Source organism: Staurois parvus, unplaced genomic scaffold (genome assembly GCF_062004578.1).
Source record: "Staurois parvus isolate SC_StPar_1 unplaced genomic scaffold, SC_StPar_1.0 ptg000014l, whole genome shotgun sequence".
Taxonomy (NCBI): Eukaryota; Metazoa; Chordata; class Amphibia; order Anura; family Ranidae; genus Staurois; species Staurois parvus.
Genome location: NW_028317810.1, coordinates 10,270,240 through 10,292,950, shown reverse-complemented (window position 1 = coordinate 10,292,950; position 22,711 = coordinate 10,270,240). Strand labels below are relative to the sequence as shown.

Genomic DNA, 22,711 nt, shown 5'->3' with positions numbered 1-22,711 from the left:
TCACTCCCAAGGTGTCTCTGTGTGTCTATGGGACACACAGAGCATGGCTAAGTCCCGCCCCCTGCTCCTTCCTCACTGGCTGTGATTGACCGCAGCGGGAGCCAGTGACACCATGCTGAATCAAGATCAGGCTCGGGTAAGTATTAGGGGGCTGTGTGGGGAGCTGTGCACTGAAGGGTTTTTTTACCTTCATGCATAGATTGCAGTAAAGTAAAAAACCTTCAGCCTTCTGAACCACTTTAATAAGTAATAACCATATGTAAATTTAAATTGTGCCCTTTTTTAAAGTGGTATTAAAAACAAAAGCAAACTTTTATTATATTGCAGCTTACCAGTTCTTCGATGTGATGGCTGCATTCGTTTTCTTTTTTAGGCTTTTCTCTATTATTTTTGCCTGGTGATCCAACCAGTAAGTCTGTTTTTCAAAAGAACAAGCTCTCTTGCAGATATAGCAGTTGGAATCAAACCGTTTAACACTGACGGGGATGTTTACAGTGATCAGCTTTTATTTATGTAAAATCTTTATAATTGGTTACATCAAACAGTTTGTTTCCTTTTGCGATAAAGTATTAGTTGGAGTTTGACTCCAATTTGTTAGTGTATTTAAGCCTGCTAGTTCTTCTAACACAACCGCCACCCTTCCCAGAGAGACAATGTTGCTGTCTGGAAGTGCTCCTGTGCTTCTTCATCCAGAGTGGGTGGTATCCAATACAGGGGGGAAAAAAGCCTAAAAAAAGCAGATCAATGCAGCCACCCCATCTAATGATTGGCAAGCTGCAATATATTACATTTTTAGTTTTGGGTTGAATACCACTTAAAATGGTGAAAATCAAAGGTACACAAAACTGTAAATAAGTAATTTACTCTAAATGTCTAAAAATCTGAGGATTATAATTTTTTCACTTACAGCTTTCAGAGTTTATAAATGGCCTTCCCAACCACACAATTTCTGAAAGGACTGACAGAATAAAAAAGATGTGCTACTGATTTTGTCAGTCCCATGGTACTATGGTGCAAATGTTTATCAAAAGCAATATTTTCAATAAAAATACACTGAAATCTTTTCTAACACTCAACATAACTTTCTACTTCCTTCTGTTGAACCATGATTCCATTTTCATGTATACCTGTCAACAGATAAACTATTGCCCTGTCAGCTAGCAACAATTTACTTCGTTTATAGCAATACCTATTTTTGTAGCATTAGTCTTTTGCCAAAGCAGTCCTTTCTCTTTTAAATGTGTTTTTTTTTCTCTGATTTTGAGTGTGCACTCAAATGCAGGTATTATCCATTACTAATTTTTTTGCAAAATTTTTCTTTCTTGCAGTTCACAAAAAGCCACTTCAGGAAGTGGAAATAGCTGCCATTACTCACGGTGCCTTGCAGGGGCTGGCCTACCTGCATTCTCGCAATATGATTCATAGGTATGTTTGATCTGCCCAATGATTGGCTGAAATGTGTTTTGAAATGTTAAAACTAAATTAACTTTCATGGAAGGACCCTTTGTCACTGTGTAAGCAGCGGTCTCTCTGCCAAATATTACAAACTCCTCACCCCCTGCTGAGTTGAAGCTAGAACTCCACCAGTCAGCAGGGAGCATGAACTCTGCAGATAGTCCACTGCTTCCCACACAGAGATCAAGGATCCTTCTCTACAGCATTCTGGCAGGGAAAAGGTTTTTCTGCTATAGACTGTGCCTGCTTTCTAAAAAAAACAAACTAAGATTTTTTTACTCCTTGTTTTGATGCACTTGGAATGTTTTCAGCTTATTTAAATCTGGTCTATGGTCAAGTATTAAAATTGTATATTTCCACATTATCTTTCAATTATTTCTAGCCTGCTGCTCTTCATATGAGCGGTCTTGAAGTTTGCAATGTACTTTGTAAAGAACCCCACACATTTATTTCTTTGAATTTAGTGACATGTATTCACTATGTCCTGTGGTTAGGCACTGCTGCGTCGCACATTTCTCACAGCCTCCATTCTGACCTACAAAGGTGGAGTTTCAGGAGAAAAGTCCATACAGAAATCACTGTTTGCAGGCAGCAAGGTACCTTGGGATACGTCGTGCTTAGAAATTGTAACTAAACAGCAGAGGAGAAGGTGCTAAAGTGGAACTTTAACCGTAACAGTTTGATAAGAAATAATGTTCTTTATCTGCTTGCGGACCGCCCGCAGTACATATACGGGCAGGCACCGTGGCTGGGCTGGATCACGTACTTGCACGTGATCCAGCTCTTCTGGGTATGGGGCATGTATGCTCCCCGCCCCATCTGTTCTGTAATTCACTACAGCACAAGTTTAGCAGCAGTTTCCGACCAGTGATTTATAGCTGGGACCTGCTGAATGGCTGTGTCCAGTCAAAGTACAGAGCCCTGTGTTTACAAACAATACATAGCTTTGTACACAGCAGCAAAGTCGCTGTTTCTTCTCCTTGGAAAACAAGGAGAAAAAAACAGACACCTTTATTTGTAAAAGCAGCACGTCACATACATTACACATTGTTAGGCACACAGTTAACCCTTTGCACCTAGATGTTAACCTCTTCCCAGCCAGTGTTAATACTACAGTGCCAGTGTACAGTATTAGCAAAGATCACTGTAATATTTTCACTATTGATGTCAGCCAGTTAGTGTACCTCCCAGCCAGCGTCAGCTAGTGCCAGATTGCCCACAACGCTATCACAGTCCCACTATAAGTCACTGATCACCATCATTACCAGTATAACGTAATAGCTATGTAAATTCCAGTGTAGCGTTGGGCTCAGAAGTTTTGCAGTCTTGGAGAATTGGTAATATACAGTGTGTACCATTTTTTTTAAAGAAAACATGAGTGAACTGGCAAAAACATTTGTTATTTCTTTTGAGATTCATAATTAATTGTATGTTATAGCAGAATGGCACAATCCTAAAACAAAACATAGCAACAAGTAAACAAATTTAATGACCCTGTTCAAAAGTCTGCATACCTTTAGTTCTTAATACTGTGTATTGCCCCTTTTAGCATCAATGGCAGCGTGCAGTCTTTTGTAATAGTTGGCTACGAGGCCCTGAATTCTTGCAGGTGGTAGAGCTGCTCATTTTTCTTGGGAAAAATGCCTCCAGGTCATATAAAATCTTTGGTTGTCTTGCATGAACCACATGTTTGAGATCTCCCCAGAGTGCTTCAATGATATTAAGGTCAGGAGACTGTGATGGCCACTCCAGAACCTTCACTTTTTTCTGCTGTAACCACTGGAGGGACAACTTGGCCATGTGCTTGGAGTCATTGTCATGCTGGAAAGTGCAAGAGTGTCCCATATGCAGCTTTCATGCACAAGAATGCAAATTGCTTGCCAGTTATTTCTCATAACATACTGCATTCATCTTGCCGTCCATTTTACAAGATTCCCCATGCCTTTAGAGCTCACAAACCCCCAAAACATCAGTGAGCCACCACCACGTTTCACAGTGGAGATGATGTTCTTGTCGCTATAGGCCTTGCTGACCCCTTTCCTAACATAGCTCTTATGGTTGTTACCATAAAGCTCTATTTTGATCTGGTCACTCCAGATTACAGTGTGTCAGAAGCTGTGAGGCTTGTCAAGATGTTGTCAGCCGTTTTGTAACTGGGCTTTTTTTGAGGTATTGGCGCAGTAATGACTTCTTTCTACCAACTTGACCATATATAGCTCATCGTCCTATTGTGCTCCTTGAAACATCCACACTGTCTTTTTTTTCCAGAGCAGCCTGTATTTCTCCTGAGGTTACCTCTGTGGGTTTTCCTTTTGTATCCCGAACAATTCTTCTGGCAGTTGTGACTTCAATCTTTCTTCATCTATCAGACGATGGCTTGGTATCAAGAGATTCACACATTTTCTTAATAAGTGATTGGCATATGCAAGGATTTGGAGATCTTTTTATATCCTTTTCCATCTTTATAAAGTTCCATTACTTGGTTAGGCAGGTCTGTTGACAGTTGTTTTTTTCTCCCCATGGCTCAGTATCTAGCCTGCTTAGTACATCCACGTGAGAGCGAACAAGCTCCTTGACTATTTATACACATACACTAATTGCAAGCCACAGGTGTGGGAAATTAACTTTTAATTGGCATTTTCACCTGTGTGTGCCTTCCTGTGTGTCTGTATCAAGGCCAAACATTCCAGGGTGTGTAAACTTTTGAACAGAGCCATTTGGTTGATTTTTGTAATTTATGATTTATAAAGGCGCCAAACAACTGTGTGAAAATGAAATGGCTTCATATGATCACTATCCTTAACTTCTTCCTGCTGACAGTACGCATATTTGCGGCCTCCTGGTGGGTGGGCCTTAACGTTGAGAGGCCACATATATGCGTACCAGAATGTAAACACCATTATTACCAGCAGCCAATCGGAAAGCTCCCGATTTCTGCTTGCGATCGGGAGCTTTCTGATCTTCTGACATCTAGTTAGGGTGATCAGAAACTATGCTCTACCTCCTGGCATCAGAAACTTCTTAAAGGGCCGGGAGGAGCTGGTGTTAAGGGGTTAAATAAAAGAAAATTAATTTTTTTTGGGGGGGGGACATGATGAATCATATTTTTAATATCTGTGCCAAAATGTCATGATTTCTGCCAGGGTATGTAAACTTTTGAGCACAACTGTATATATAGTTTGAAGTGCTATAACTTTCACACAAACCAATTAATATACATTTCTAAGAATTTTTCAAAGATATGTAGCAGAATACATTTTGGCCTAAATTTATTAAGAAATTTGAGTTTTTGATTTTTTTTATTGGATATGTTTTATAACAGAAACTAGAAGATATTGGGGTTTTTTTTGTTTTGTTTTTTTTCTAAGTGTTCAGTCTTTTTTCATTTGTATAATAAAACAGTGATGATCAAATACCACCAAAATATAGCTCTATTTGTGTGATAAACATTATATAATTTTAATTTGGGCACAGTGTTGCATGACTGCGCAATTGCCAGTTAAAGTTTTACTGAATAGCAAAAAATGCCCCGGTCTTGAAGGGGTAAAACCTGCTGGAGCTCAAGTGGTTGACAAAGAGCAAACTTTCCCATTAAAATTTTTGCTGCCAAAATTAGAGTGTGTTGTAAATTGCTTCCAGTATTGCATCTGTTTCGTCTAGCTGAAGGCCGACATTTTGTTGAAGCCCCTCTTCTTGGTCTCCAAAACCATCTGTTACTTTTATGTATTTGAAATGTGTGCATTTCTAGCCATGATTGTATGTCTTGGCTTACCTAGAGAGGCCGATAGAAGCTTTGCAGTGCTGAAATTCACAGGCTTCTGCTACCAAGGGGGAAAGGAGAAAATATCGGGGAGATAACATCAGGCACTATTCTTGTATGTTTGACTCTTTTGTGTCTCCTTGGCAGCAAAGTTTACCCTGCACCTCTCCTGCTTTCCTTTTTTCCCTTCTGATCTGTGTTCTTTCAGCAGTCTGTGTCATTCCAGTATCCTCCCCCTTATCAGCAGTAAATCTTTAGGCTGTCAGCAAATCAGCCTCTAGTGACTCACTGATTATTTGCACAGTGAGAATACAGGAAAGCTGAGGCTGTGCAGTGAAGGGTGAGACATGGCCTAACCTGATTGTAGACAGCATAGGCATTTATTTTTAATGTTTTACACAGATTATGTCATGCTGGCCCCTTTTTCAGATATAGCTGTCAGGACTTACTTTTCTGACTAAACTTCCACCTAAAGGTAAAGTTCACCTTTAAAAAAATAAATGCACATCTTTTTTTTTTTTTTTGTACTAGCAGGCAGATACACACTGACATGAAGAGACAATGAACTACCACAGCCCTCAACAGTACCGTGGTAGTTCCTTGAGAGCTACAACCTGACAGCCGCAAAGGTTGCCAGTACTTGTAGTTTCCCATTCACGGAACTCTGAATGAATTACGTGGTCAGGTTGACGGAGCGTTTTTTATTTAAACAGTGACGGCTAGCGGGGGAAAAGATCCCCCACTACTTCTCACTAGATGCAGTGGAGCGGCTGGGGAAACATGTTACATGTTCCACCTTAAAATTGGAGGAAACATGTAATATGTTTCCAAAGGTGAACTTATCCTTTAAGCAGGCAGGGAATCTAGGAAGTTGTGAAAAGAGCCAGTAAAAAGATGACAACTTGAAAGGGGATTTTTGACCAGCAGACAACATGAAAGGAGATTTTCATGTTTGCTTATACTGGATTGTCAAATTAACTATCGTTTGTATGCCTACTACAAGGCTGATGTTATCGAAAAAAAGTGCTGTGACTGTAGAACTCCTTTAAAGTAAAAGTTCAGTTGGGCGGAACTAAACAATCCAATTGTTTTCAGCCCATCTGCCATCCTAAGTACACACTATGAGAATATCGGAAGAATTCCATACAAGGAACGATCGCTCATTTGATTTCGTATAGTAAGAGACAAATTCCAAAATTTTTTTTGCACGTAAACAGTTAACTATTTTCGTTCAATGTTTATTATTTTCGTATGGGAAAAATCTGATACGAAAGACTGCGCATGATCAGAAACAATAAACAGCAATAATCTACTATACGTTTCTAATGAAAACAAAAAAATCCTTTGTCCAAGAATTTTTGAACAATTAGTATCATCCTTGGGTTTGGCTTGCTGTGAAACATTAATGAAAACCGGACGATCGTTCACCCGATTTCCATATACTGTTGTGTGTACCCAGGTTGAGCCTCTGTTTGATCTGCAACTGCCATGATACTGCACTTTATGATCAGTTATGACACCAGCCATTTGATGGTTTGACAGTATGGTTGACAGCACAAAGCAAATGTGACAGCACTCCCGGAACGTGCCAGGAATGTAGCTGTTTTTTGAAACCGTTAAATCAATGGGTTTAGTTCCACTTTAAAGGGTAAGTTCACCTTTGGGAACATGTTACATGTTCCACTCATTTTTAGGGTGGAACATATAAAATGTTCCTTTAGCCGCCCCCCCCCCCCCCTCCCTCTGACAGATAATATGGGGAGAAGTCTCCCCGTACTATCTGTTAAATTTGAAAACAGTGCAGCTGTGTGGGTTTCCACCAGGGGCGGACTGACCATTTGGAAACTCGGGCACTGCCCGAGGGCCCGGGGTCAGTAGGAGCCCCATGAGATGCCCCTGGTACCTTTTTCATAGGCTTTTTTGAGTTTGGGCAAGGACACAGGGGCCCCATGATCCCCTATTGCCCGGGGGCCCCATGAGTTGTCAGTCCGCCCCTGGGTTCCGTCCATACAGCTGCATCATTCATTCATGGCTTGCAGTTTTCAATGAATTACCACGGCACTGTGGAGCGCCGTGATAGTTCATTGAAGCTTCCTGTCATAATATCTGCTTGCTCGTACATCCCGTACGGCAAGTAGATATTGTAACAGGTCTGCAGGAGACCTGCATGACATCACTGATCAACTGATCGCTGGTGCAATGCTTTGCAGGCTCCTGTAGACAAAAATAATAAATGCACTTTTTTTTTTTTTACCTGCAAACAAATGTGTATTTATTATTTTTGTCTAAAAAGTGAACTTTATCCTGTAAGCAGTTTTCTCTCTATGGAGTTTTTTTTCCAGATCTTCTTGGGTATTAAATAACTTGGCCAGAGCTATGTATTATGCTGTTTAAAAGGATACAAAGTTAATTTAAAAGGAAAATGAGAAAAAAATGAATTATGAATCCGGTTACGTCCTATTTGCAAGTGAGTTCAAGAGGAGAGGACACCCGACATCTATGCTACACCAGTCTATTAAAAAAGATGTTTTGTTGTACTCTTGCATAAACTACATATGTGGGATCTCATGAGTGCAACAACTGTTTGTTGTTGCTTTGGGTGACTGGATAAGAGTAAAACATAGTGGCTTGCGGTCCTCCTCCTGTGGTTATAAGGGGTATAAGAGTATATGTATTTCCTGACCGTTATTATGTGAAATGGTCTGAAATGCACCCCTAAGCAATATGTATACTGGTTCTCTTTCTGGAGAGCTGGAGAACTGAATAGACACACAGGGGTTTATTTACTAAAGCTGGAGAGTCCAAACTCAGACTCCCTTCTGCATAGAAACCAATCAGCTTCTAACCTCAGCTTGTTCAATGAAGCTTTGGCAATGAAACCTGGAAGTTGATTGGTTTCTATGCAGAAGTGAGTCTGATTTTGCACTCTCCAGCTTTAGTAAATAAACCCCATAAGGTCATCTCTCTTGTCCCAGGGAGTGAATGGGCAGCATTTCACCAGGGGGCAAAACCTTCCCTTCTATTTGGGTGAGTGAAGGGCTCCAATTGTTGGCTCAGGAAGTGACCAAACAATTAGGGTCATGTTCTGGGAGGGACTGGGTATTGTTCATTTTGATTACAAAGGATGTCACAATAGAGGACAGTCATGGCAGTTGTGTAATGCATACATCCACTTCACTTGAGTTCAGTGTGAGTTAGTACTGTCCACCCTAGAATTTATCAGAACTGATAAAAGCTTTGACAGTAATTGGTTGATTGCAAATTGAGGCTGCTTTGTACTTACATCCTTTCTTAACTAGAGGAGATTAAAGTTGTTTCTTGGTCTAAAAAGGGGGTTTCATACATAAATAGCCTAGGTGTACAAACAACTGACGGAATACATTGGTTTCTAGGTATTGGAACAGCAGTCTAGAAATGAGCTGTTATGTTAATGATAATGGCCCATAAGGGAACGTATTATCACTCTGGAAGTTCATAAATGTGCCTGGAACCTTATTACTTGCAGACATGTAGCCATGGACATGCAGATTGAGTAATAAACCCAAACCTGTAAGTAACTATCCCCTTGCAGTTTGGATATGACACACACTAGGCAAGAAACATATTTTTATATAGAGGAAAGATGGGAACCTCAAATGTACACCAAAAATATACCTGTTTGAAAACCTTGTGATGATCAAAATTCCTGAGACCCCGTTAATAATTTTATCTCCGTTATCTTTCATTTTATCTCCATTATCTTTCAATTTCATGATCACCTGAAAAGTATACATACAGTATGTATCTATAAATGTTATGAACTGCCCTTTTACAAAAACAAAGTTATGATTTGGGGTTACAGGTACCATTAAAATGTTTTTTTTGTGTTCACTAAGAAAAATAAAGATCTAAAATTCTGGACTATTTTAGGCCCATGAAGCACTAGAGTTGTGTAACGCTGCATTATAATTATTTAAAGCTTTCTCACAGCAATTTATAACAATTACAGTGAAAATTAAACATTTATAACAACCTAAAATATATAAAGGGTCTGTGTTGTATGCCGTCGCTTCATTACATAACTTTCCCAGGACTTTAAAATCCTGATGCGTGAAAAGGAACAAGCCAGATAGACATGACTGCAGCCCCCTCTAGTGGAAATGATTATTGCAGTGTTTGGGGTACATGCAGTTAAACATCTAATCATTTTCTTGATCTTCTCTTTTTTTATTTGTATGTTCTCATAATTTTAAAAATGTTTAGGAAGCTATATTCAGATTCAGTTTAAAGGAGAACTAACTTGGACTGTCGTCATTCCAGGAATATTGTTCAGTTATTGTTCCCTAAGAATATGGAGTGAGGCATGATCTGTGCCATTTGCTCACCATATGAACATGAAAAGCAGATGTTGGTGTAAACCGCTTCTGTCGACCTTTTCTGCCTGAATGGCTAGTAGTGAAAAATCCTGAATCCTTTAATACACTTTTCATAAGACAAAAAAAAAAAATATATATATATATAATATATGTATGTGTGTGTATGTATGTATGTATGTATATATGTGTGTATGTATATATATATATATATATATATATATATATATATATATATATATCTCAAATAATAATTTACTAAAGTTACAAAAAAAAAAATCACAATATCCACTTAAAATTAACACTTAGCAATTAAGTGTTCTTTTTTGTGTCTGTTTTTTTTATTTCATGAATCATTATATTTTCCACCTTAACAGCTCCTTTTTGTATATAGTTGACACCTCAGAGCTAGCATTAAAGTGACTGTGAATCTCTTACATGAAATTTGAACAAAGCATATCCCTCATTTGCGTGTACCTGTCTCTGTCCAGACACAATGTATCATTTCTCTCTGCTGTCCTATTTCTATGCTATCTGCATCACTTCTCACAGGTTTTCCTGAGACAGAAGTAAAAAGATGAAAAGGGAGGGAGCTCCAGCACACAGCCTGTGATTTGACAGTTGTAGCCCTGTTCCTGTGTACTCTGTGAAGGGGGAATGTGTCCCTTCTCTCCAGTCAGTTCTTGGAGCTTTTCTGCAGAATGTAATTTCAGCTCCCTCCCCCTGCTTTCTGAAAGCTCAGACTAGCTCTATAAATTTTGCACTTTGAACAACTGTAGAGGAGAGAGAGCTTCAGATAAACGGGTACAATTTATGTAGGAGGGTTTGGGTCAGGTTAAAGGTCAGCAGGTTAGTAAGAGGGGAGAGATTAAATATTAGGTTGCTTGATCGTGTTGGGATGATTGTTATACAAACCAAAAACACTGTAATTAATTTTTTTAGGATTCAAAGCAAACTCCCCCATCCATTCATGTCTCCATGCTTTATTTTGCTGAGAAATCACTTTCAACCCCCCCCCAGCATTTCTACCAGTGGTACCTAGTACCTTCCAGGCTAGTGCTTGTACATTCAGGGCTGTCCGAATACAATGTCTCCATAAGGGGGATTTCTGCATCCACATGGATTCCAGCTCACTGGCTGAAAAGCAAAACCAGTGTGTACTCAGCTTTACACTTTCTTATCAGACATGTTCTCATTACGCTTACCAATCACTATAGATATTGCCTACACCATAGTATGTCTGAGAAAGCTACCACAAGTGACAGATGCGGATTGCAGGGGAAGGGGAGGGCGGCCAGGATCCACACTAGATGCTATGGCAAGGGTGCTTAACCTTTTGAAGAGTGAGGGCTACTTAAGTTGTAGGATAACCAGTCACGGGCCACAATCAACCATGGGGTTTTAACCCCATCCCCCCCCCCCCCCTCAAACCACAAATGTAAAGGAACGCTTACTGTTCTGAGCCCCATATGGAGGCTGCTTTCACACTGATGTGCTGTGATTTACCTGCAGCGCAGTGCACCTGTGGTTTTCCTGCGGGTTACCTACACTTTGCCTTACATTTCTATTATATCTTGCAGGTGTGTAGTTCACTTTCTGAAAGCACACCCAAACTACTGCATTCAGGAGTTTTGGTGCACTTTCAGAAAACACACCAAAGCCTAGGATTTCATAGAAATCTATGGCTCAGTGCAGGTAACCCGCAGAAAGCCGCAGGTGCACTGTGGTGCACCTGCATATTGGTGTAATAGCAGCCTAATAGCCATTACTAAACTATACCCATTGCTCATATATGCCCATTGCAAAAAAAAGATAATAAATATGCCCATTGCTACTGTGATATTTATAAACTGACCTTTTATCCTGCACTTTCTGGAGCCATCACTATAGAGGATGCTTATGTGACTCCTGCTCCCTTTGCAGCTGCTTGCTTCCTTCTTCATCCACAGATCCACACTGATGCTCCGGGATGGCGGGTCGGCAACCCATGATCTGGGCTTGCCAACCCAACATCTCGGAGCAGAAAGTCGCAGGCCACATCAGAGAGCTTGGTGAGCCACAGGTTTCATAGTGAGGCTACAGCAATCAGTGGACTGGCCAGTGTATAGTTAAATTCAATTTTTTTGCCCTTTTTTTTTTGGTGCATGAAAATTTTTGTTAGGTTTCTGCTTTTGTAGTCTCTATTTTACATGGTAGAGCACGAATGCTCACTGTGACTTTATTTTTGCAGTTTACATCAGGTACTTATTGAAAACAGTGATTGTATTGGTTTTTTTTTTTGCTTTCTCTGTTTGTATGCTTGGATTTTGTTATTGCATTAATTACTTTAAATGTTTATATTTAAAAGAAAAGATTGTACTTTCACTTATGATGATGGAGTTTACAATTTTATAGGAGTTTACAAATTTTATAAGATGCCACTAACATATATGTTGTCATTATTCCCTTTGTTATTTTTTAGGGATATTAAAGCTGGAAATATACTGCTTACTGAGCCTGGTCAGGTAAAATTAGCAGACTTTGGATCTGCGTCTATAGCATCACCTGCAAACTCCTTTGTGGGAACGCCATACTGGTAAGATATAGAAATAAATGTACATCCTTGATAAGGAGGATGTTTCAGGCATTTTGGACTGTACTTCTCCATACAATATATTGGGTGACTGTTTTAGGAAATGTAACAATTAATTTTAGATCTCTGCTGTGTAGTTTAAGAAATATTAAAGCTAAATTACAGGCAACCAGCTAAATAAACAGGTATGAAATACATATATGAAAACTGGTCTGACTGCTAAAGCATTTGTAAATTCAGTTCTGGGATTTCTACAGCTCTGTCCCACAGCACAGCCCTGTCTGGCAGAGGAGAGAAGCTAATCATCTTTGGTGCATTTTCATTTTCACTTATGCAGGCCATAGATGGGATGTTTATCGGCCAAATGAATAATCAGCCAATATTTACACCGTTAGTGGGGCAATGTCGTCGGCCGATTTTCGCAGTTCTTCTCGTTTCTTTTTATCCGTCATGCTGGAAAATCTATGAAAAACTTCTGTTTTTCATAAGCATTGGTGGCAGCAACGACTTTTTTTTTTTTTTTTTTTTTTTTTTTTTTTATCGCCCGAAAATTCGGCCGATAAACATCTCGTCTGTGGCCAGCATTACAGGTCCTCTCCCCACCTCCACCTTTTGACTGCACAGTGAAAGTGGAAGAAGCCCACTAATAAAATAGCGAGCTCATCTCCTTGTTCTGTGCACTCTTCCTCTCAGCTTGTTATTTTTCCTGATATTTCTTCTTTTGTTGTTTCTAAAATACATTAAAAAAAAAAAAACAATCACACCAAAATAAAGCCTTGACAGTCTAACATAATTTTAACCCAAATTTGAAAATGTTTTTGATATTTAAAGTATAAATTTATAAAAACCTTGTCTCCTTTCTAGTTACGTGTATTTAGTGCAGTTTGTACCAGGAGTTTCTTCACTATTGGACATACATTTTTCTATAAAATAGCACTTTTATATACATTTACACCTCTAGCTCTGTTTTGCCTTGTCAATCCACCTGCTTCTCTGTCTGTCTATATCATATAGTAAACAACTACTGCAGGAAAATCAATTTTATAAAACAACAGTTTCAGTTGTTAATACATAGTTACAATTAAATTTCTCAAACTTTAAAGATTAGGAACAAAAAATACTTTAGGCCCCCGGTCACTTCGAATGCGACTTGGCATGCGATTTGCATGCCAGGCGACTTGCCAAGTTGCACCCTATTGTCCACAATTACAGTGGTCAATACGAAAAGTAGTGCATGTACTACTTTAGGAATCGGTGCAGCTCTGTCCAAGCTGGAACCGCACCGATTTCTAAAGTAGTACATGCCCTACTTTTTGTGTGATTTGCATAGACAGCTGTCTTGCAAATCGCACTTGAAATCGGCATGTCCCCTGAATTTGAAATTGTGCGACTTAACTGTAAGTCGCACGATTTCAAAGTCGGGCTTGATGTGAACTTGGGCTAAGATGCAGTCACGAACTGGATGTTCAGATAACTGGGTGATGTAGCAGCCTGAATACAGTAGCTGGTGGTGGAGATTCCTACATCTATGCTGTTTTCTGTGAGCAAGAGATTTAAGTGAAAGAGAAAATCTAGCCATGTACGACTAGCTTAAAGCAGTAGCAGGCCCCCTGCAGGTTTAAGTCATAATGTACTAGTATGTACCGCATACTGGCACATTATGACAGACGTACTTGCACACGGAACCCTCCAGCGCAGCACTGTCACAGCTCCCTGGCGTTTCAGTCTTCACCAGGTCTTTCTTCTGGGTTTGCGGGTTCTGGCTGTATGAATGGCATGGTGCTTTGCAGTTCACTGCACAATGTATACCCTGAATGCAGAGTGCCACTTTGCATGCGTGGGTGACTTCATCGGCTGTTGCTGATGTTAATATCTCCTAAACTGTATATGTTTAGGACAGGTGTAGGCAACCTTTGAGAGGTGGAGATCTACCTGAACAACATGAAAGAGATCAAAGAGCACTGGGGTGCAGTGCCAATAAAAAAATAAATAACTACCGAGGCCTAACTAAATAGCAAGGAAAATTGTAGAAAAATGTAATAAAACAAATGGCACTGTAAAAATACAAACTTGGCCTACATTAAAAATGGACAGTGTCAGTCAGCAGGGCAGAGGACGGTGTGTCAGTCAGCAGGGCAGAGGACGGTGTGTCAGTCAGCAGGGCAGTGGACGGTGTGTCAGTCAGCAGGGCAGTGGACGGTGTGTCAGTCAGCAGGGCAGTGGACGGTGTGTCAGTCAGCAGGGCAGTGGACGGTGTGTCAGTCAGCAGGGCAGTGGACGGTGTGTCAGTCAGCAGGGCAGTGGACGGTGTGTCAGTCAGCAGGGCAGTGGACGGTGTGTCAGTCAGCAGGGCAGTGGACGGTGTGTCAGTCAGCAGGGCAGTGGACGGTGTGTCAGTCAGCAGGGCAGTGGACGGTGTGTCAGTCAGCAGGGCAGTGGACGGTGTGTCAGTCAGCAGGGCAGTGGACGGTGTGTCAGTCAGCAGGGCAGTGGACGGTGTGTCAGTCAGCAGGGCAGTGGACGGTGTGTCAGTCAGCAGGGCAGTGGACAGTGTCAGTAGGACAGAGGTTGGTGTCAGTTTTTATTTTTACATTTTTGTTTTTCAATATTTTTCAAAATTTTTTTTAATTTTTTCATTTGAAAGGGGAGCACTTGGGAGAAGGGCCAGGCAGCAGAAAAAAGGAGGAACAAAGATGGCAGGGGTAGTGGATTGTCGTAAGGCAGGTATTGTAAAAATTGGAATTCCCAGCAAGTTGCTGGTGATTGGGATTTTTCTGCCCCCCCTCAACTACCCTGGCGCCACAAGGCAGCTGCCTAAGCAGAAAAATCCGAATCCCCAGCCACTTGTTGGGAATTCAGATTTTTAAAATACCTGTCAATGGGAGGGAAGAGGAGAGGGGAAGAGGACACTGCTGGTGTGTGTGTGTGGGGGGGGGGGGGGGGCTAGAGGTCACTGCTATGGGGGAAAGGGGGTTCAGAGGACAGTACTGGGGGGGGGGCGATATGAAGGGTGGTAAAGGACATTGCTATGGGGGTGGCCCTGCACATCACTTCCCACCCCCCAAATAGTGTCCTCTGCCCCCCCTTTCCCCCATAGCAGTGTCCTCCATAACCGCCCCCCCCCCCCCCAACAATGTCTTCTGCCCCCTTCTGACATTCATATTAACAAGCTGGTAATTGGGTGCAAGGACGGACCTAGCAACCAATCACCTGCAGGTTAATATGAAAAGTTCAGTTGGTCAGCTCCTCCTCCCACCCTCTGTCTTGAGCCCTGCTTTTTTTCTATTCTACGTTGTGCACTGAGAATGTCAGCAGCGGAGGAGGCTGGGGGAAAGGTGGGGAGAGGGACTGGCAACTAAAAGGTGGGGGTTGTCATTGCAGTTACCTGTTCGCGGTCTACCTGTCACCTGCCCACAGACGGCAGGTAGACCGTGATCGACGGGTTCCCGACCCCAGGTTTAGGAGATATTCATTGTACCTACAGGTAAGCCTGATGGTAAGCTTACCTGTAGGTACAGTACATGTTAAAAAGTTTACTACCACTTTAAACAACTGAGGGAGGATCTAAAAATGATGGCTGCTCAGGACACTGATGAGGCTGCACTAATGTGGCTGATCAGGACACTGGTGTGGCTGCAATGGTATGGATGCACTGGTGTGGCTGATCAGGATACTGATGAGGCCACACTGGCATGGCTGTTCAGGACCCTGATGAGGCTGTAGTGGTGTGGCTGCTCAGGACACTAATGAGGCTGCACTGGTGTGGCTGATCAGGACACTGATGAGGCTGCACTGGTGTGGCTGATCAGGACACTGATGAGGCTGCACTGGTGTGGCTGATCAGGACACTGATGAGGCTGCACTGGTGTGGCTGATCAGGACACTGAAGAGGCTGCACTGGTGTGTTACACTGCAAAAATCACATTGTATGTAAACACACACTGATCCTGTACAGATCAGATCTGTCCTCACACAGAGACCGTGTAAAAGACACAGGATCTTTTGTTTATTTACACTGGGACACCTGTGATTGGACACAGCTGATCACATGGTAAAGAGCCAAGGCACACTGTGGTCAGAGAGCTGTGATGCATGCCCCACGGGGACACGCACATGGGAGAACATCCATGGACACCCTCCCAGAACTAGAGAGCCTTTCTGAGTTCATAAGTGGTTAAGGAAGAGTTATAACCTTCACTTCCTGTCCCACAGCCAAAACAGGAAGTAAGAGGAAATCTCTGCAAATTAATGGGATTTTCCTTTACTTACACTTTCAATGATAATGGCAATAAGAAATTCTGCTTACCTGTCCAGCAGCAGGGAAATAAGAGATCTCCAGGCCAGTGTGAATTAATACACTGGGCATAGTAATACAGGGCTGCTATCGCACTGATGCACTGTGATTTATCAACACCGCTGGTGCAGTGCAGTGTACCTGCAGCTTTTCAGCGGGTTTGCTGTGCTTAGCCATAGACTTCAATTATATCCTGCGGGTTTGGTGTACTTTCTGAAAGCACACCTAAATTCCTGCATTCAGGAGTTTTGGTGTGCTTTCAGAAAGTGCACCACGCTTGCAGGTTATAATAGAAGTCTATGGTAAAGCTAACTTAGGAAAGTCACAGATGTACGCATGTTTTGCACCCACGGTGCAGATAAACTGCAGCACATCAGTGTGAAAGCAGCCTTATAGGGGGCTCCGGACAGTTGGGGTTCATTTGCAGTTTGGGGTGGTAAAACCCCATAGTTGAGACATGTTTTTACCATCCCACCCCATCCACACACCCCCCTTAGCTACAGTGGCCACTGATGTCTCTGCAGAGCTGAGCATGTTGCAGCCACAGCAGGAATGGTATTTCCTGTCATGGTCATGGGTTTAGCACCTGCCAAACATGATATTGATTAGTTTGTTCAAATGTTATAGCGTCTACAAAGTATGGTACATATACTGGAATTTTATTTTTTTATAGTAGTGGCACCAATCAGTGACTTATAGCAGGACTGTGATATTGCGGCAGACATTTTTACACTGGCACTTTGTGGGAACCAGTGACACTAATACAGTGATCAGTGCTACAAAAGACACTAATCACTGTATTAATGACACTGGTTGGGAAGGGGTTAACATCTAGGGTGATCAAAGGGTTAAGTGTGTGTTGTGCTGGGTGTAGACTAGGTGGTGCTTTTACTAGAGGAAGTGACTGGTCATGTTCTCAGCTCTGCAGAGACACACGATTAATAATTTAAAGTGTTCACCTTTCCACCATCCTGCCCCCTGGTTCCCGCTGTACTGGGTTACAGTGATCCTCCACTGTCAGACAACGGCATGCTGCATCACCGATCTGGGGATTTGAAATCCCTGCAGCTTTCTCTTCTCTCCTTGCAGGACTGGCTAGACCGTTTCTGATTTCTTCAGCGCTGTCCATGTGACAGTGCTGACAAATTGGAGTCCATCTGGTCCTTACTGGCTAATCAGTACGGAGAGGAGATTAGACCACAGGGATTTCAAATCCCTGTATCAGTGAAGCAGCATTCCATTGTTTGACAGTAGAGGAGTATGGCACTCCAGTACAGTGGGAATGGGGAGAGGGAGTCCAGTATTAGGTCGCCTTCCAGATTTTCTGGGTGAAAGGTAAACTTTCACTTTTTTAAACTTTTCTTTGTTTTTGTTTTGTTCAAATTTGTACACATTTCTCATTTAAAAAAGTGTAAAATTAAAAAACAAAAAACACTTGATTTCAATTGTAAATCGCTTTCCAATGCTTTATTACCAGAGTCATAATTTTAGTTCCCTTTTAAGCAGGACAAATTACAAAATAAAATGTACACATTTTATGTGCAGTAACACTTTTTTTTTTTTTGTAACACTGGTCAAAAAAAAATAAAAGTGCTTATTGTTTAGTTTTGTTTCATTTTCTTGTCTAAGGGTTGCCAAAACAAATGTCATTGTTGCAAGACAATATCATGAAAAGAGAGCCTTAATTAACCACTTGAAGACCGCCATATAGCAGTTTTACTGTGACAGGGCGGCCCGCCTGCACAGAATCACGTATATACTTTATATGTTATTTTTGCACTCCTGCCATAGGGGGGCGCACGCATGTGACAGTGGCTCGCTTCTGCTGTCAACACTCACAGCAGAAGTCGATCTGTGTGTCCCGGTGAACAGATGTTTGCAGGCACCCGCCGATCATTGGGCAGGAGAAGGAACAGGTCTTTGCCTTTGTGAAAAAAAGGCAAAGCGCTGTTCTGACAGGTGGGGAAGTGAAGGATCATATGTCTGCAAAGCTGGGAACATGATCCTTCACATCCCCTAGTACAAGCATTACCTAGTGTACACCAAACAAATAGCTAGGCACACATTTAACCCTTTGATTGTCGTAGATGTTAACCCTTTCTCAACCAGTGTCATTAGTACAGTGATCAATGCATATTTTTAGCACTGATCATTGTATTAGTGTCACTGGTTCCCACAAAGTGTTAGTGTAAAAATGTCCACCGAAATATCACAGTCCCGCTATAAGTCACTGTTCTCCACCATTACTGGTAAAAAAAAAAGTCCAGTATATGTTCCATAGTTTGAAGATGCTATAACGTTTGCACAAACTAATCAATATACAATTATTGGGATTTTTTTTTATCAAAAATATGTAGCAGAATACATTTTGGCCTAAATTTATGAAGAAATGTGATTTATAAATTTTTTATTATTGGATAGGTTTTATAGTAGAAAATAAAAAATATTGTGTTTTTTTTTTTTTTGTTTTTTTTTTTCCCCCCCAAAAAAAATTGTCGGTATTGTTTAGTTTATAATGCAAAAAGTAAAAACCGCAGAGGTGATCAAATACCACCAAAAGAAAGGTCTATTTGTGGGAATAAAAGGACATCAATTTCATTTATGTACAGTGTTGCATGACGTGACCCCGCCCCATGTGACATTATTGATGTCAGATGGGGTGGGGTCACGTGCGTGATGTCCCCGGATGGCCCCGCCCCTTACATATGTAAGAACTGTCAAACCACCGGAGCAGGCAGACGGTTGGGGACCATTGTTGGGAGTGGAGCCTTTTTTTTTTTTTTTTTTTTTTTTTTTTTATTCTTTTTTCGGGTCAGCAGCGGACATCGTGATTGACGTTGGATCTACTGCGGGGGACATTCTTTTATTTTTTTTTTCTTTTACTAAAGGACTTGTCAAAGACCGTGTCCTGTCTTTTTTCACACTGCACTTTGTTTTTCGTGAATGAGTAGCCGGACCATGTACCCCATACTCATTCACATAGGGGGGTAGACAGGATCTGGGGGCCCCCTTGTTAAAGAGGGTTTCCAGATTTTGATAAGCCCCCTGCCTGCAGACCCCCCACAACCACCGGCCAGGGTTGTGAGGAAGAGGCCCTTGTCCCCATCAACATGGGGACAAGGTGCTTTGGGGGGGGGGGGGAGAGCCCCACCTGCCCCAAAACACCCCCCCATGTTGAGGGCATGTGGCCTGGTATGGTTCAGGTGGGGGGTGCTCACTCGTCCCGTCCCGCCCCCCCCCCCCTTCGTGATCTGCCAGGCTGCATGCTCGGATAAGAGTCTGGTATGCATTTTAGGGGGGTCCCCCATGCCATTTGGGAGTTCCCCTCAAAATCCATACCATACCCGAAGGGCTTGGTATGGATGGGAGGGGGGACCCCACGCTATTTTTTAAAAATGTATTATGGTGCCAGCTTTTAAATGTAATTACCGCTTTTTTTTTTTTTTCTTCACTATAGCTCAGAGATTCAGCTGTCACTTCCCCACAGCTAAAAGAAAGAAAGTTTCCTTTTAGTTTATTTCCCCAAGTTAAAAGAAACAATGTTTCCTTTTGGTTTCTTAAAAGAAACAAAGTTTCCTTTAATTCTGGGGAAAGTGACCGCTAATTCTGTGAGCTATAGTGAAGGGAAAAAAAAGCCGGCAATTGCATTTAAAAATCGGCACCGATGTACACTTTGTATTGCGAAAAAAAATTAGTAAACCGAGGCATTATTTTCAATGGATTTTTATTCGTAAACTGAAAATTACGTTAACCAAGTTAATGTGTGTAATGTGTATATGTGTATAATATATATAATTTTATTATATATTTTAATTTTATTCTTTTCCTTTAACTTTATTGCTATCACAAGGGTTAGCTTTGGGCAGTGACAAGTACTCTTTATGGAGATATTAGGGGTTCCAATTCTTTCTATGTTCGCCCTCCTTTTTTCTTTTTTTTTTTTTCCTCCACCTTCTTTCTTTCTTTCTTTCTTCCTTTTTTTTTTTTTTCCTCTCTTCCTCCTGTTGTCCTACTGTAGTTCGGGATTTAGTACATTGCCAGCGATGCCTCTCCTCCTTTTTGTTCCTAGTTGAGGCTTCCATGACCTAACTGACTACTTATAGAATTGCACGCCTCCCTCAAGGTGCGCAATAACTTATGAGGAGGCTGACTCTAAACTGCTTAATAAAAACTTTACTGTACTTTTTGTTAATTGGCGGCTGGAGGTGGAGACTACTATTAGGGACACCATAGTCCCTGCAAAGATGTATAATATAACTGTTATTGGTTTGTTCGTTCCTTCTGGATGTTTCGGTGGTGTTTTATATAACCTGTTTACTGTTACATTATTCTCTTGAATCAATGTACCACTTGGTTTCAAACCTTATGCATGTGTTTATTGTATGTGAATAACTAAAGAAATAAAAACATTATGGTGAGAGGAATGGCATGTGTTTCAGTAGTGCACAGAATCAGTTTGCCCTGCATTTGGTTGCAATTAACATTGCAAAGAGACAGAATTTACACTGCAAATAGTAGTAATTAACTTGATAAATGTCCCCCAATATGTATTTGTTTTGTTTTTTAAGCACCCCATAAACTGACCTTGATCACCAGTGTTAAATCACTCATTTTGAAGTGTCCATAATGGCTATTGAAGGCTGAAGAAACTCCCGAGACAAAGGTTACCTTTTACACTGATCGCAAGTGCCAGTATAGTAGACCGGCAATTGTTATTGCTTTTTCCTTCAGGATGGGCTGTGGCTTGTTAATTGTCATACTGCTGTGAAACTGTAAGTAGCAGTAGTACTATTTTAGGGCCACCAATCCTACATTGATTGCTCTAAAAAAAAAAAGATCACACAGTCAGATATGTGCATACAAAATAAATTCTTAGACCAAGATGCAGGTGTTAAATAGAATTGTTGCATTTGCAATGGCATACTGTTTTATGCCTTTAGTCATTTCAATCATGGGAAAGGCTATAGTAGAAGAAGAAAATATATGGACACTACTAACAGAGTTTCTTTTTGGTTGTTTGCTTTCAGGATGGCCCCAGAAGTTATTTTAGCAATGGATGAAGGCCAGTATGAAGGGAAAGTTGATATCTGGTCTCTTGGAATTACTTGCATTGAATTAGGTGAGTAGCATAAGGCAGCCCATAGATCATTTATTTTTTTTCGTTCAACCAGCAGATTGAGTGAAAAAAAAAGACTTGATTTCCCCCATGCATACATTTGAAGTAGATGAGGGAATCCTCCCCACTGTGCCTTTTTGTATTTTGACAGTGGGACAGCTTTAGAAACAGTTTAATCTCTGAAACCACTTAATTTGTCACATTGCACAGTTGGACTAACAGGTAAGTTCACCAAATTCTTCATGTTGTTGCATGAAGTGTGCCCCAGCAACTTTTGCATTCAAAAGCAGATAGGGTACAAGTGTGAAAATGTGTTCTGTAGTAAGTCATGCTCATATAAAGGCATGTCATGATATACTGTCAGAGAATGCAGCGCTATGTTAACCACTTGCCTACCAGGCACTTATACCACCTTATTTACCAGGCCAATTTTCAGCTTTCAGCGCTGCCGCACTTTGACAATTGCGCAGTCATGCAACATTGTACCCATATGAAATTTTGATCATTTTTTTCTCACAAATAGAGCTTTCTTTTGGTGGTATTTAATCGCCACTGGGCGCTTTACTTTTTGCGCTATAAATAAAAAAAAAAAGTGCAAAAAATTTGAAAAAAAAAAAGTTTCTTTGTTTCTATTATAAAATTTTTCAAACAGGTAATTTTTCTCCTTCACTGATGTGCGTTGATGAGGCAGCACTGATGGGCACTGATAGGCGACACTGATGGGCACTGATAGGCAGCACTAAAGGGCACTGATAGGCAGAACTAATGAGGTGGCACGGATAGGCGGCACTGATAGACAGCACTAATGAGGTGGCACGGATAGGCGGCACTAATATGCAGCACTGATAGGTGACACTGATGATGGGTACTGATAGACGGCACTGACTGGCATCACTGCTGGGCACTGACTGGCACAAACGCTGGACACTGACTGGTGGCACTGACTGGCAGCTCTGCTGGGCGGCACTGGTGGGCACAGGTGGGTGGCACTGGTGGGCACAGGTGGGTGGACACAGGTGGGTGGCACTGCTGGGCACAGGTAGGTGGCACTTCTGGGCACAGGTGTGTGACACTGCAGAGTGGCACAGGTGGGTGCACTGCTGGGCACAGGTGGGCGGAGCTAGTGGGCGCACTGCTGGGCACAGGTAGGTGGCACTTCTGG

General features: G+C 41.5%; 1 protein-coding gene across 3 annotated transcripts in view; it reads left to right on the top strand.

The window, feature by feature from the left end:
- TAOK3 (TAO kinase 3) overlaps positions 1-22,711 on the top strand; it is a 413,079-nt gene that overhangs the window by 134,578 nt on the left and 255,790 nt on the right. For all 3 annotated transcript variants that reach the window (XM_089677299.1, XM_089677309.1, XM_089677316.1), the window contains 3 exons: positions 1,329-1,425; positions 12,029-12,142; positions 21,461-21,552. In XM_089677299.1, the coding sequence (XP_089533425.1) occupies positions 1,329-1,425; positions 12,029-12,142; positions 21,461-21,552 (303 nt within the window). The remainder of the gene's footprint in view (positions 1-1,328; positions 1,426-12,028; positions 12,143-21,460; positions 21,553-22,711) is intronic.